The 15400-nt window shown below is 35.0% G+C and overlaps 1 protein-coding gene across 1 annotated transcript; it reads left to right on the forward strand.

Moving 5' to 3' along the window:
- The first annotated feature begins 3660 nt into the window (after positions 1–3660).
- LOC131868272 (anthocyanidin 3-O-glucosyltransferase 7-like) lies at positions 3661–5373 on the forward strand. The gene is made up of 2 exons (XM_059215618.1): positions 3661–4153; positions 4253–5373. The coding sequence occupies exons 1-2, from the start codon at positions 3670–3672 to the stop codon at positions 5164–5166; spliced, it is 1398 nt and encodes a 465-aa protein (XP_059071601.1). The 5' UTR covers positions 3661–3669; the 3' UTR covers positions 5167–5373.
- Positions 5374–15400: the final 10027 nt, after the last annotated feature.

Here is a 15400-nt window from a genome sequence, read left to right on the forward strand (position 1 = left end):
CTTCAACATCTAGGTCCTCATCTTCAACATAATCCTTAAGGTTGTTCAGTCCTTGTTCATTATGAGCATTAGACGAGCTTGAGGAATTAATTGAGAGGGAGATTTATGGTAGAAATTAAGTTTATTAAGGTTGCATAGAAGGTGTCAAAAGGGTGTAAAACCATGGTAAAGGTTGCTAGCTGCTATCATTGTGCTCGGTGTTGGAATGTAGAATCTAGTATGATGGGCATCTAAATTATTTAGATTCAGGGAAATGCACTTAACAGGTGTAATGCCAAACCCACGCCTCTCCATATGAGATATTGTGCTATTTAAGATGAATATTAAATCCACACATGGAGAGGAAAATTTGAAGGTTTCACATTGGGGTAGCATTTTGGGTCCATAATATTAGAGCACAGTCCCAAACAGGTAAGACGAGTTTGAAGATTGTAAATGTTTGGCGATATTTGTTGAATGAAGTAGAAGAAAAAGTGTGACAATAAAAGCATATAAAAGGAAACACTTTGCCAAAATAGTGCTAGTAATAGAAGAAACATTCTAGTTGTTGGAGGTCATTTTATAGGTTTTGATTGTTGTTCCAAATGATAGCTACTTAAGTCATTTTATAATTTGATTAAACATGAATTCGAGAGAAATTTTATAAGGGAATGTTAAGGAAAATATTAAAATTAGAGGTGAATTGGAAGGTGCAAATTTAATCCAATTAAATTACCTAGCATTCCATCAATGATTCAATCTCGGAGACCGAAAAAGGAGCGTAGAAGTATTTTTTAATCATATAATTTGTAAATTTATTCTCTAAATTTTAGAGAAATTATTGGGAGTAAAAATATTTTTATACATGGAAAAGATGGTTTGTAAGAATAGCTTTTTGTGTTAATTGGGTTTTGAAAGAGTGTAGTACTTCCTTTAATGCTACGTTCGAAGGGAAAGAATTTATAGAGATTTCATTAGAAGGTCATTTGAATTTGATACCCACTCTTTTCTTTTAATTATGAGTACACATATCAAATTTTATTTGTAATATTGGAGCCATTTATGTTTTGAAGATTCACATCCTTGTGTTATTGAGGAGCCAAATAAGACATCAAATGAATAGAGTGTAATTATATATGATTGGAGGTTGGAGAAAATGGAGGCATGTGGCCTTTTATCATCCCAAGATAGCTTCTCACTTAGGGGTGATTCATGCATGAGAAACACATTCTTTTCTCATTTGTGTTCCTAAACAAAAGAGGGGGCTTGACAATATTTTTGTCCCTTCAAAGAACAAGGTGGGTTAGGCTTTTCTTGTGGGTTCACTTGGTGTATTCATGTTTGGTTGGTGTTTTGTGCATCAAAGGATAGAGAGTGTTTTGAAAACACTAGAGGAGGGATTTGATGCACTCAAAGGAGATGTAGGTTCTTGGAGGAGAGTTGTTATCTCATGTGCAACAATAGAGGAGGAATTAGACAAACTTGGAGAAGATGTGCAATTTCTGGGGAAAGGTGTCTCACTGTGTAAGGAAGTTGGTCACTTAATGCTATCTCATGTTGTGCAGATGGTTGTAGGTTATACATTCAGGAGATACACTGTTGAGGTCAGTTTGGTGTTTCCTAGGTGAGTGAGGAGGATTGGTGAAGGTGCTTCATCAAAGTCTCTATAAGGGTTTCTATGATCAACCCACGCAATGTGACAACCTTTATTTGGATTAATATAATAAGTGAGGGAATGTTGGAGAATATTACATTATTCTTGGTTTGATTAAAATTAATATAATTGGGTGGGTTAGTTTTTTGAAAGTTATTCCCATAGGTAATTTTCATAGGAAAAAATAAGGCTATAGAAAGCCATGAGAATATAACAAATTATTATCTAAAAAAAATTTCTACATTGTTTCTATGTTTTATAGTTTTTATAATAATGGCTTAATTTGATTATCAAATTTCTCTACCATTTTTAACAATATCTCCTTAATTTACCTTCTCTGTATATATATAGGGTATACTTTATTCCATATTAGTATGTTTTAAATATACTAAAGAAATTAAGGTAATCTTAAACAAGTTTGAATTATTCAATTATTATAAAATCTATGTATTATTTTATAATTGACTCAGTAATTATCTGACTATTATACATTCTATGCATTATTTTATGACTTAGTATCCTTTATTGAGTTAAAGTTTTTCTCTACTAAAAGACCTTTATAATAATGCTTAGTGAAATGTTTAATAATAAAATCAATATATTCTAGGTATGTGAAAAAAACTAAAGTTGACTAAGATTGAAATTAAAAATGATTTGTATAAAAATTAAAATATATAAATACAATTTTAACTTCAATTGATGTGATGCAGTGATAGAGTACTCATATCTAAGATCTAAAATTACATTCTAGATTAGAGAGAAGAGATAAATTATAACTAAATTATGTGTTTAGGATACACTGTGTCAACAATCTTGTTAATAGATACAACCATATCCATATTTTTTCATGATTTTAATACAAGAATAACTAATTTCAAGCACTTACAAATCTTATTTGTATAATGATATATAAAGAAAGAAAAAAAGGCATGACACTAAGGAGCACCATTGGGCTTTCTATATAAGAATTATTTTTTAAGACTTCCTTCAATATTAGTTAAGTCTAAGTTAACAATAACACTGAAATTGATGTGATGTGATAATGTATGTTGTTGAGCTAGCTATTGAACCTATATTAAAATTGGATGCAAATTGATGAGGGATTGTGTTAGAAAAGTTATTTAGTGTTATTTTGATGATTAATGTCAATTGTTGATTGTTGATGGATGATTATTATTGATTGCTAATGTTAATTATAAATTACAATTGATGACTAATTCATGCAAAAAGAGGAATGTTTTTTTCGCGCTTTTGATGTTTTGTTATTCCATTATGTCTTAGGATGACATCTTTATACATACAAATCTCTCTCTCTCTCTCTCTCTCTAAATTTTGATACCCATATTGATAGATAACAGTCATATCTAAAAATAGCTAATCTTGATTATTTGAAATTTAGAAACATAAAAGATGTGATTATGCCTACAATCATAAATTAATAAAAATTAGACTAAATATATTTTAAATAAAAGAAACAAAATATTCAATTGAATTTCGAATCAATAGATATATCAAAATAACTAAAATAAATTAAATAATTAAACATAAAACTATATACACTTATCTGTGATATTATATTAGTATAAAATTCTCTTATTTTTCTTTCATTTTGCATTCAAATATTCCGATTGCCATATCTATAGAAACTTGGAAAACACGTCGAATTTATTGTACTGGCTAGGCTATGCCCTTTAACAATACATAGAGGCAAAGTTTAAGAAAACTAATATATAGCTGAGCTCGGTGGGGCCGCTGCACTAGCTGGTTATCAAAATGTTAAAACTAATATTCACTATGTCTTTAACGAAGAGTCGAAAAGCTAGATGCGTGCGATCGAACTATACGATATTGAATAAGAGGCAAAAGTTTTCAGGCATGGGTCCTTCTCAAAAATGATGTTTCATCCATTATATTTTTTATAGTGACGATTTTCTATCATTCACAAAGTTTTTTTACTTAAACCATTATATTTTGGCTTGTTTGCTGAGAAGAATAATAGATCTGTGTCGCTCTGGAGAGGGCTACAGAGCTAAGCTATGGCTCCCCACGCTCTTCTCATTCCTCTTCCTGCACAAGGTCACGTTAATCCCATGATGCAGCTCGCCTGGAAGCTCGTCTCTAATGAATTCTTCGTCACTTTCCTCAACTCCGATAGCAATCATAACCGCATCCTCACAGCCAACACTCCAAATTCCTTCTTTGATAACATCCGAATGATATCCGTTCCCGTTGAAATCGCGCCTATTGATACTCTGAAAGGCATTGAAAATGGAATTGAGGCGTTGGCAAAGGACATGGGGCCTTCTGTAATTGATAGAGTCATTCAGGAAATAAACGCCAGGGAAGAAGAAAACAAGGTCACCTGTATAATTGCAGATGTCTGGATGTGCTTTGGCTTGCAACCAGTAGCCACGCTCCATAAACTTCCCCTAGCCGCTTTTCACACTTCTCCTGTTTCACTCTTCGCCATGCGCTACTTTAGTGCCCATCTGGTCTCGCTTGGCATCCTTCATTCTGATGGTAACATATAATCATACTCTTTCAATCGATTTTAGTTTTTATTTGATGATGCAAATGACATTTCAAAACCTCTTTCATCTTTGTGGGTTTTATGTGAAGGAATTGCAAAGGAAGAAAAAAAAATGAAATATCTTCCCTGCATGCCGGCGCTGCATTCTGGAGATCTTCCGTGGTTGTGGGCAGGCGAATACATGTTTCGGAAAGGGATTCGCATGGGAGAAGAAATCAAGGCCATCAAATGGGTTCTCTTCAATTCTTTCTCAGAGATTGAAGCTCCAGTTGTGGAAACGTTGTCGAAAGAAGTGGGCGTTTATCCAATAGGTCCTCTAATTCCTCTTGAGTTTCTCCATAGCAGGACAAGCACGAAGGTCCTTCCAAGCTTCTGGAAGAATGACACAGATTGCTTACAGTGGTTAGATAAACAGTGTGCACACTCTGTGATCTACATATCTTTTGGAAGTTTGGCAGGTCTGAGCGAAAAGCAATTGGAAGAGCTTGCTCTGGGAGTGGAGGCCACACGGAGACCATTTTTGTGGGTTGTACGCTCCGATCTAATGAAAGGAAGCAAAGCTATTTTTCCTGCTGGTTTCTTGGAGCGCGTGAGAGATAGAGGTTGCTTAGTTTCGTGGGTGCCACAGTTAGAGGTGTTAACTCATCCTTCCATAGCCTGTTTTGTGACTCACTGTGGATGGAACTCTGTACAGGAAAGCATCACCATGGGCGTGCCCATGCTTTGTTGGCCTCATTTTTCAGATCAATTTCTTAACCGCACGTATGTTGTGGAAGTGTGGAAATTGGGTCTGTCATTCAATGCGAATAGCCAAGGAATTATAGAGCAGGGGGAATTTGTGAAAAGTGTGGAGATTTTGCTGGAATCGGAACAAGGCCTGAAGATCAGAGAGGAAGCGAAAAAATTGAAGATAATTGCTAGGGATGCAGTCAAGGACGGGGGCTCCTCATCGAATAACTTTAATCTATTTGTCACTGCCATGAAGCGACAACCGAATGAATGACTTGCTCTGTTTTATTTCTTTCGTTATCCTGCAGAAAGGGATCTGTTTTGTTTCATTGCGTCTCGTGTCCTACTTTCCACATAATAGGTTATGTTATCCATGCTGTTACAAAATGTTCTTTCTTGTTCAGCAACCTGTTGTAAAATCAAAACAATGTTGTGTTAAAGGGTATTTTGCTAAAAATAGACCTTGACCATGGTTTCATTTTGTTAAACTCTTCATGTAGATAGTGAAGGGTGTATTAATTACTAATATAAATGTGTTTTTTTTTTAAATTTTTGGTGGATTGAGTTTTGTATAGGGACATTAATATATAAAATAAAATTTTATTTTATGAATAATATAGTTCAATGATAAGATATGGATAAATTTTAATTTTTAGTTTTATTTGGTAATTAGATTTTTTTATTTTTATAATTAAAACTAATAAATTTAATTTTAAGATTCTAATGTTGAAAGCATCATCCTACAAGATGTAGTAATATTAGGTTCATAAAATTAAAATGTAATAAATCTTTCATATATTATAAAATAAAAAATATAGTAATTATGAACACACATATATCAAATGTTGTTTGTATTCTTGGAGTCATTTATGTTTTTGAAGATTCACATGTTTGTTTTATTTTAGAGTCAAGTAAGACATCAAATGAATAAAGAATAACAAGATATCATTGGAGGTTGGCGAAAATGGAGGAAGGAGATTTGTTATCATGTCGAGCTTACTTCTCACTCAGTGGTGATCCATGCATGAGAAGCACATCCTTTTCTCATTTGTGTCCCAAAAGAAAAGTGGGGATTGCATTATTTTTATCCTTTCAAGGACCAAGGGGTTTAGATTTTCTTGTGGGTTCACTTGGCATATTCACATTTGGTTGGTGTTTTGTACATTGGAGAAGGTATTGTTTCCACAAAATTGGAGGAGGGATTCGACATAATTGAAGGAGATGTAGACTCTTAAAGGAGAGTTGTTTTATCATTGGTAGCACTAGAGGAGACATTAGACACACTTGGAAGAGATGCGAACTTTTGGAGGAAAGGTGACTCATTGTGCAAGAAGGTTGGAAACACTTAATATTCTCTCATGTTGTGCAAATGGTTGCAAGTTCTACAATAAAAAAGATTTCAATCAATGAGATTAGTTTGGTATTTTTTGGGTGAGCAAGGAGGATAGGTTAAGGTGCTTGGTCAAAGTCTCCAGAAGGGTTGTTGTGATCAACCCATAGAATGTTTTATCCTTTGTTTAGATTAATGTGAGGGGGAGGGGGGGGGGGGGGAGATGCTGGAGAATATAACGTATTCTTGGTTGGCTTAAATAATTAATAAAATTAGGTTGGTTAGTTTTTGAGAATTTAGTGATGATCTTTTTGGTGGATTATATGATTGTATGCGAGTTAGTGGTGATTGAGAATCCATTTTGGCACAGTTTCACATGCACATTATTGATCCGGTAGCTAATTGAGACAGTGAACATAACAAAACATAGCAGAATAGTAGAGGTGATTCAGTTAGTATATTTGGCACTCAACTGGAACTCATACAAGCATTGTAGATGCTATTTTGGAGTTTATTTTTCTATAATTTATCATTGTAATTAATCAGTAAGGCAGTGAGCCTTTCAGGGTTGTAGCCCTTATTTTATTTGAGTAGTGAGCTCTAGGCAGTGCGCCTGAATGCTTGTGCATTCCCCATATTGTAATATTGTTTTGCTACTGGCCATAGTGGAATAATATTGTGGGTTCAAATCCCACCATGGTTTTTCACATTTGGGTTTCCATGTAAAAATCCGGTGTTATGATTTTGTGGTTGATTGTTTTATGTTTCTGCATTTCAGTTTCAAGTGTATGCTTCTGGTGGTTTAAAGTTAAGTTTAAAAACAAGATAACGGGTAGATCACTGATTCACCCCTCTCTTAGTGGTACCTGATTCCAAAAATTGGTATCAGATCTTGGTTCCTCTAAGGAAGCTTAATTGCTTGAGGAAGGTCTGGGAGATTGACTCAATGGATTTTGGTTTTTCAGAGACAACTTAGTGTGGCACTTGAGGATCTTGAAGCAACAAGAAATGAGATCAGTTCCTTGAAAATAAACTTGAATGTTGCTGATGGTTTCATTAACGACTTGAAGGATCAAGTGAGAATATCAAGAGACAAAAGAAAAGAATTGATGGAAAAGATGAAGGAGAAGGAAGATCAAATCATGGAAAATCAAGGTAAAGCTAATGAATATGAAAAAATTGAGATTGAGAATGCTGCCTTGAAGAATGAGATGCAATCCATTGTGATGAGGCTAACTAAGGAGATTGGGGATCGAAAGAAGATTGAAGAAAATATGGCACAATCATTGAAGTAAAGAGCTGATGAATGCTTCAGGCTTACCTATGAGAATGATGAGTTGAAGCTTGAGCTGACACAGTCAAGGAATAATGGTCAAGAACTTGAAAGATAGATTGCTACCTTAAGGGATGAACTTGCTACTGCCAATGATTACAAAGAAAAATTCAAAGCTAGCTCAAGAAGGCTTGATGGGATGCTATAATGTTAGAGACATGGGAAGGACATGCGAGGACTTGGATTTGAGAAAGGTGAATCCTCTAGATTTGGACAAAGCAATGCAAAACCCGATCAAAAGAAGAGAAAGAATCCTCTGGTAAGACAACCTAATGCTCATAAATTTAATGGTAGATGCTTTACTTGCAATAAATTTGGTCATATGAAGAATCAATGCAGAAATAGGACGAATAATGGAATGAACAACATGGACAATGTTCCTACCTTTACCGGTCAGTGTTTCATATGGAATAATTTTGGTGACACGTCAAATATGTGTAGAGCAGTAATGAATAACTTCTAAAACAAGAGGTGCTATGCCTGTGGGATGTTTGGACATATCTCTAACCAGTGAAAGATGAGATCAAATCAGATGAACTTCAAACCTATGCAGAGAATTTCTTTTTGCCGTGCATGCAACAAAAATGGTCACATTGAAAAGTACCGTAGAAACAAGAACAATGCTTTGATAGAAAAAAAAATCAGTTGAGAAGGGAAAGGCAGAGGTAGAAGAGATAAGAGACAAACATGAGAAGATGTGGGTCAGAAAAGGTGAATCTAAAGATGACAATGGATCTGCACTCGAATCCGGTGCAAGATCTTCATCCAGTAACTAGGGATTTATGCCTTAGGGAGAACTTTTCATGCAGATTCTAAGAACCCCCTCTTCGGTGAACTGTAATTGATTCTAGAAGGTTGTAGAAGGCTTAAATTAAATATGTAGATGCTATTTGGAAGTTTCAGTGAATATTTGATGCTCTGGTAAGCGATTTCATGAAAATCAAGATAACTGGTTGCAACATTTATTGCAATGAAGAATTAGGTCTACAAAGGTTAAAAAGGCATTTTAAGGCTTCATTCGTCACAATGAGATCAAGCGAATAGTGCACAAAAGCAGAGCAAAGTGACTTGGCGATTTCAATAATGATTACAATGATTCTAAAGTGAATCCCAGTGCTTGTTTGCGAATCAAGGTATTTATCTGTGACAAACTATCAGTTTTTGCAAACCCTAAGTTTGAAATGGCTTTAGCTTTTGGTATTGATACCCCATTTGTTGTCAAGATTAAGGATAGGGCCATACCAGTTTTCAAGAAACACCCTTTCAAGTCTATTGAAGACGATCCAGAAGGTGCATTTTCTTCGGCACCCTACGATGTCCTTCACAATGAAGACATTAGGGAATACATCCATTGTGATCTCAAGGAGCTTGGTAATGTGGACATGTTGAACCTTTATAACAAACACTTGATGAATAATTTGGGAAACCTCAAACCAGAATATAAGGTTCTTCAGGATAAGGGTTTTTCACAGTTCATCCATTTTTCATTGTTCGACGAAGCAGAGTGGATCCGGTTTATTCTTAGTCAAGTCCATGATGAGTTCATGTGGCTTGATAGGCCCTACAAGATCACCAAACAGAAAATTTGAGTTGTGACATGCCACAATGAAATTGGTGAAGTACTTGGCTCGAGGAAAGTGTCGAATAACACAGTGATAGCCACTACTGGTTCCAAATTTGACAACAAAGCAATGAACATAAACAACATCTTGGAGCATGATGTGAAGTTTGCATCAATGGTGGTCGAATACAAAGTTTACCAATCCAACAGAAAAAACTCCGTCTCCGAAATTGCCATATACTCTACATATCAGATGTTGAAGAATGACATGAGGTATGATCTATGTACAATCCTTCTAAATGAGTTGTTGAGTAATTTGAAGAAGATAAAGCAAGATAAGAAGCACACTTTGAAGTATAAAATTATTCTTATTTTCTTGGCCTTATATTTATTGAATGAGATACTCGGTATGAAAGGAAAGGTCCAATAGGGCTATGATAGACCGGTGGCAATGCAAATCATAGAGGGATTGTGGGGAATAGGAGATGATACAATGAGAATATCTATGCTTTGGGGTTAATCTTTCCAAGTTGCAATGAAAAAGAGAGAAAGAATCCCTAATGAGATTGTAGAGAAGTATGAGAAAACTATTTTCTTCATGGTTGATAAAGATCAATGTCAATTGGAAGTCGTGGAGCCTAGGACAGTGTGGATCATGCCCATGGGGTATAAAGTTGACTCTATCATACTTGAGGCATATTCTCAACACCTTTTAAGCCAACCAGTTGATCCTAAAGAAGGAAGATTTGGAACATTCAAGGAGAAAGACCTTGAATTGCACAAACAATTCACTACACCTGTTAGGAAAAGGAAAGTTGAAAATATGGCCGAGGAAGTGGCAGTGCAAATGGGTTTCACCCGAGAGGAGGTAAAGAAGGAGAGATAAAAAAAATGCATAGATCGAGGCCAAAGAGGAAACCAAGAAGCTTAAGGCAGACACGATTCCCTCCAAATCTCAACCAAAGGAGACCAAGTCTGCCCCTGCTTTGGTGGCATCAACTTTAGGACAAAGCCCATCCAAAAAGGGAGTGTTAAAGAAAAATGAGAAGCCCAAATGAACTTATGTTTCTATATCTCTGTTGGGCCTTGAAACTGAGTTAGAGGAGGCAACAGGCAAGGCTAAGAAGAAAGGTGAATTTGTTAAAGTGGTGAGGAAGCCGAAGACCGGTGGAGCCAAGCAAAGGAAGAAAACTAAATCTGAACCTACCCCTACCAGAAGACCCAAGAGAGGAAGATAGGTTAAAACTCAACTTGACAAAGACCTCGAATCTGACAATTTGCAAGGTAAATACACAATTGTTCCTCCATTGTCAATACACCAACTAATATATGAAATAATTGCTGATGGGAACTTGAAGAATCTTAGAGCTTATTATGAACATCTAGATGAGGGAGATCAGAGAAAGGTTGAAGAATCTATAGTTTTATACTTGCATAACTTTAGAAAAACATTGATTGAATTAGGGTGTAGTAACCCTAAGGATTTGTATAACATTATTGATGCAAGGAGGCTAATAGCTAGCAAGATTGACAGAGAAATGAAAGAAAGAGAGCTAATAAAAGTTTGCACCTGTATCACCCATGATGAAGTCAAAAGACTTATTGAGGAATCCAATAAGAAAGAGCTCAGAAGAAAAAATAGGGTAAACAAGTTAATGACTGGGAGAGTGGAAGAGGCAAGAAAGGAGACAAAAGACATATGGAGAAAAATAATTGTAAATGATCCTTCGTACAAAGATGCATTTAAGTCTTCTCAACCGGAAGAAAAGAAAGGTGTTTTTGGTTATCAGAAGGGTGAAACTCAGACTGGGGGACATTCGAAAGATCAAGGCAACAAAAATCTTGATGTTGAGTTCGGTGATAATCCTTCGGTAATAGACAGTTCAAAAACCCCCGAAATTCAAAAGGATGATACTGCACCAAGTGGTAACACCAGTACACAAGATAAAGGGGATGGATAAGGTAAAAAGGAAGCTGAGGGTGTAAAGGTAAAGGCTACAAAGGTAAAAAAGGGCAAAGGAGTCGTTGATCCGACAATTGATACTCCTGCAGTTGTAAAGACCCAACCTCAAATCTCCATTAATCTAGATGGTCCACTGAACCTTGGACATATGTCCCATGCTGAGAAGCTAATGTTCATAGCTACTATTCAAGCCCAGGATAGCCAATATTTTGTAAAGTCTGAATCAAAAGATAAAAAACTCATTTTGATGTTGGCTAATCTTTTGCAGAAGGTCGCTCCAAATGTACAATTAGATTATAATGCTAGCCCCTTCGGTAAATTATTTCAATTGATGAATAGTGTAAATAATAGTTTTGTTTCTTTAGAGAAGTCTGATACTAAGTGAGTTTTGGATAGATTTAAGGATGTAAGGATGCAGACATTCCGGAAGTTGATTGAGGATGATAGGGTGAGATTGAATAAAGGTCTGTAGGTTATTTTAGATACCCTGATAGAAGGTGGTAAAATGTATAAGTCTTGTCTAATTTTGCCTAAATTCACTGTAGATATAGACAAGCAAATAAGTGTTTTCCAGGTCAAACTTTCTAGTATTTCACAATCTTTTGATCCCAATGTAGCTCCAACTAGCAATGTTGAAGGATATATTTTGGCTCTAAATGATAAGATCTCAAGTCTTAATGATCAGATCTCTAGGATAGTGTTGGTGAACTTCAGAACTTGATTGCCCCTCGGTTGGACACCATGCTAAGCATTAAAGTAGACTGCATTAAGGCAATGGCTCAACCTGTGCCATCCGATCTGAGGGAAGTAGAGATTCATGTCACTATATTTAGTGCATTTATTACAGTTTTGGATAACTTGAAGAATGGGTGGGACACTCACCTAGGATCTTTGAAGACCATTTTTGCTGACATCTTCAAGTATTTGTAAATTATCTAGCAAGTATCTTTGTATATAAATTTTGGACAACATCCCATCTTTGGCATTGCTGTCAAAGGGGGAGAGAAAAGGTGAAAAATGTACCATATAGAAGAGTGCTATTTCAAGCTTCAGAATTCTTTGTCTAAGGGGGATCCTTAGAAATTCTTTTGATCCAGTGTACAGTGCTCAACACAACCATTTTTTCACAAGTATTGCCATCAATGCCATAGGGGGAGATTGTTGCCAATTGAGACTCATTCGGTGACTTCTGATGGTTGATTATTGGTTTAGGGTTGTCATTGATGGAAACTCTTCATGGAGATTCGATCTGGTAGCCATAATTCTTCTTAACTGGAAGCAGGTGTTAATCGGTATTTTAGGATAAATAGAGCAGTTTTGGTTTGGAAGCTTTCCGGTGATTACGGTGCTATGAATTTTGTATGGATTGATTGAGATGACATAATAACATCATTTTATTGTTGTTTTGGTGATCCACATTATCCTTTGTGATCTAGTTAAGCTGACATGTGACTACACGTTACACTAGTAGGCCGACATGGTAAATGATCTATTTTGTGATTGAGGATATATAAGACCAATGTAGATGATATTTTTGGTGGATGATATGATTGTATGCGAGATAGTGGTGATTGAGAATCCATTTTGGCACAGTTTCACGTGCACATTCTTGATCCAGTAGCTAATTGAGATAGTGAACAAGGCATAACATAGTAGAACAACATAGGTGATTCAATCAATATATTTGACACTCAACCAGAACTCATCCAAGCATTGCAGATTCTATTTTGGAGTTCATTTTTCTATAATTAATAATTATAATTAATTAGTAAGGCAGTGAGCCTTCCGAGGTTGTAGCCCTTATTGAATTTGAGCAGTGAGCTCTCAGCAATGTGCTTGAATGCTTGTGCATTCCCTATATCATAATTTTTTTTTGCTACTGGCGATATTGGAATACTGTTGTGGGTTCAAATCCCACCGTGGTTTTTCCCATTCAAGGGTTTCCACATAAAATTCTGGTGTTATGATTTTGTGGTTGATTGTTTTATGTTTCTGTATTTCAATTTCAAGTGTATGCTTCTGGTGGTTTAAAGTTAAGTTTGAAAACAAGATAACCGGTAGATCACTGATTCACCCCCCTCTCAGTGATACCTGATTCCAACAGTTCCAACCTCTGAATTTGTATAACCCATGTCACCTTTTAATGGTACATATTCTGGGAGTAGTGAGGAGATCAAGATGAACCTCTGAATTTGATCCTAGAGGACTCACTCTCTTGTTCCCCACGACAGTAACTCAACTCAATGAAGCTGTGGAAAGATTAAAAAGCCTAAATAATTATAGAGATTAAGAAGACCAAGAGGTGGGTGGAGGCTCAAGTGAACCACATGAATTATAATCAATGATCGAGAAGATAGGGAATCTTAATGTTAAGGTTGAGACATTGGAAACTCCACAAAATTGCCTAGGTTGTGAAATAAATAGGGAATGGATCAAATGACTAGAGGGTGGTATTGAGAACCTAATAAAAATCAGTAGAGGCCTAATGCATAAGTGTGTGATGGAGGTCATGACTGTGGTAAAGAAAATTGATAAGAAAAAGAAAAGGAAAGCTCTTGCAAAGACGAAAGATGTAGGAACTAAGGGAAAGATGAGCAACAACTTACTCCCTTGGGAGGAGGAGTAGAATGAAATGCTGGTTAGTTGGGGCTATATCTCATAATGCCCCTTTCTATTTTATTTTTTCCATCTCTCTTATTAGTTGTTTTTAGTATGATGTTTCAGAGTTTATATGTTTAAACTTATGTTATGTAAACTCTTTTAAACTCTGTGATGATCTTGGTGGGCTTGATCTCCAAGCCTTGGTTCTATTTTGTTATGGATGGTTTTTGATTTATATGTGTATTAGGTTGGGGCCCTTCCCCACTTAACTTAATTAAAAACATCCATTTCTAATGGATCTTACTAAAATAGATCAGGAAACCTTTCATGCACAATACCATCAATCATCATCTTTCATATGTACAAAATTGAACAATATATAAAGTAAGATATAAAATTTGAAAAATGTATTAACATTTGCACATATGTAATCTATATAAGATGTTTTCAAGGTAAGACATAACATTTTCACAATACCATCAATCATCACCTTTCACATGTACAAAATTGAACAATATATAAAGTAAGACACAACATTTGAAAAATATATTAAAATTTTCACATATATGTAATCTACATAACATGTTTTCAAGGTAAGACATAACATTTTCAAGGTAAGACATAATATAAGATATAAAATTCAAAATATATTGAACATTAAATCACTTGGTAAAACATAACAAATTCAAAATATATGAATAGGTAAGTCATGATTGATAATCTATATATAGTTCAAATAAATCATCTCTAGAAATATATATGTATATATAAGCACAATCATAGCTCAAACTTATATGTACATATAGAAGTTGAAGAAAAATACTTAATAGGGGATCCATCTCTTCTCACATCTTTGCATTCTTATCAGTTTTCATCATATTCTTATTTAAGATCATCCCAATGCTAACTACATTCTTCATAAATTATAATGCAAACATAAATCAATTTAGCCTTGAGAGGAATTGAGCATTGTACTTACAAGGTTTGGTAATTGCAGTTGAAGAAGTAGAAGTGCAGGCACTTTGAAAGATGTCACTAAAAAATGCACAACAAGAGATATTTGTGAAATATCAGAGTGATGACATGGAAGAAAAATGTATGACAATTTATATAAGAAATATTTTGGTGTAGGGGAGGAAATATACATCTTTATTGAAAGTGATCCTTACTTTAGATATAGGGAAGAGTGTAATCCTTCAAAATGGTAGAAATGACATATATAAACTACTAGAGAGAGGAACTAGTAGTTTTTAGGGCTAAATTTGCAAGCATGTAGCAATTGCATGGAATATTGTAGGAACTCTATTTTTTTATAAATGTGAATTTTCTAATTATTATCTATCTGCAACTATGGTTTGGAGGTGTGACTCATCACACGAATTTCCACATCAACACATCTAGTGATAAGTGTGAAAAAATTGAGTTTTTCAAGGTTTGGGTAAAACTTAATCATGGTATTAGTAGTGTTGAAAAAAATCATTTATTGTTAACGCAATATCATATTTTTATTTATAATATATCTTATATGCAACCTAAATAATCTCAATACCTTCTGGTAACCATAAATCTTTGTTATCTCTAACTTTTATATCCAACACAAATATAACAATAGTTGAACACAAAAGAGCTATTTGTTTTTGATTAAGATAAACAAGTTTTGAGGGGACCAAAAACCCTGTACAACAAGTTTTGAAGGGACTTGAAATCCTCAGATTTTTCA

This window comes from Cryptomeria japonica, unplaced genomic scaffold (genome assembly GCF_030272615.1).
Source record: "Cryptomeria japonica unplaced genomic scaffold, Sugi_1.0 HiC_scaffold_201, whole genome shotgun sequence".
Lineage (NCBI taxonomy): Eukaryota > Viridiplantae > Streptophyta > Pinopsida > Cupressales > Cupressaceae > Cryptomeria > Cryptomeria japonica.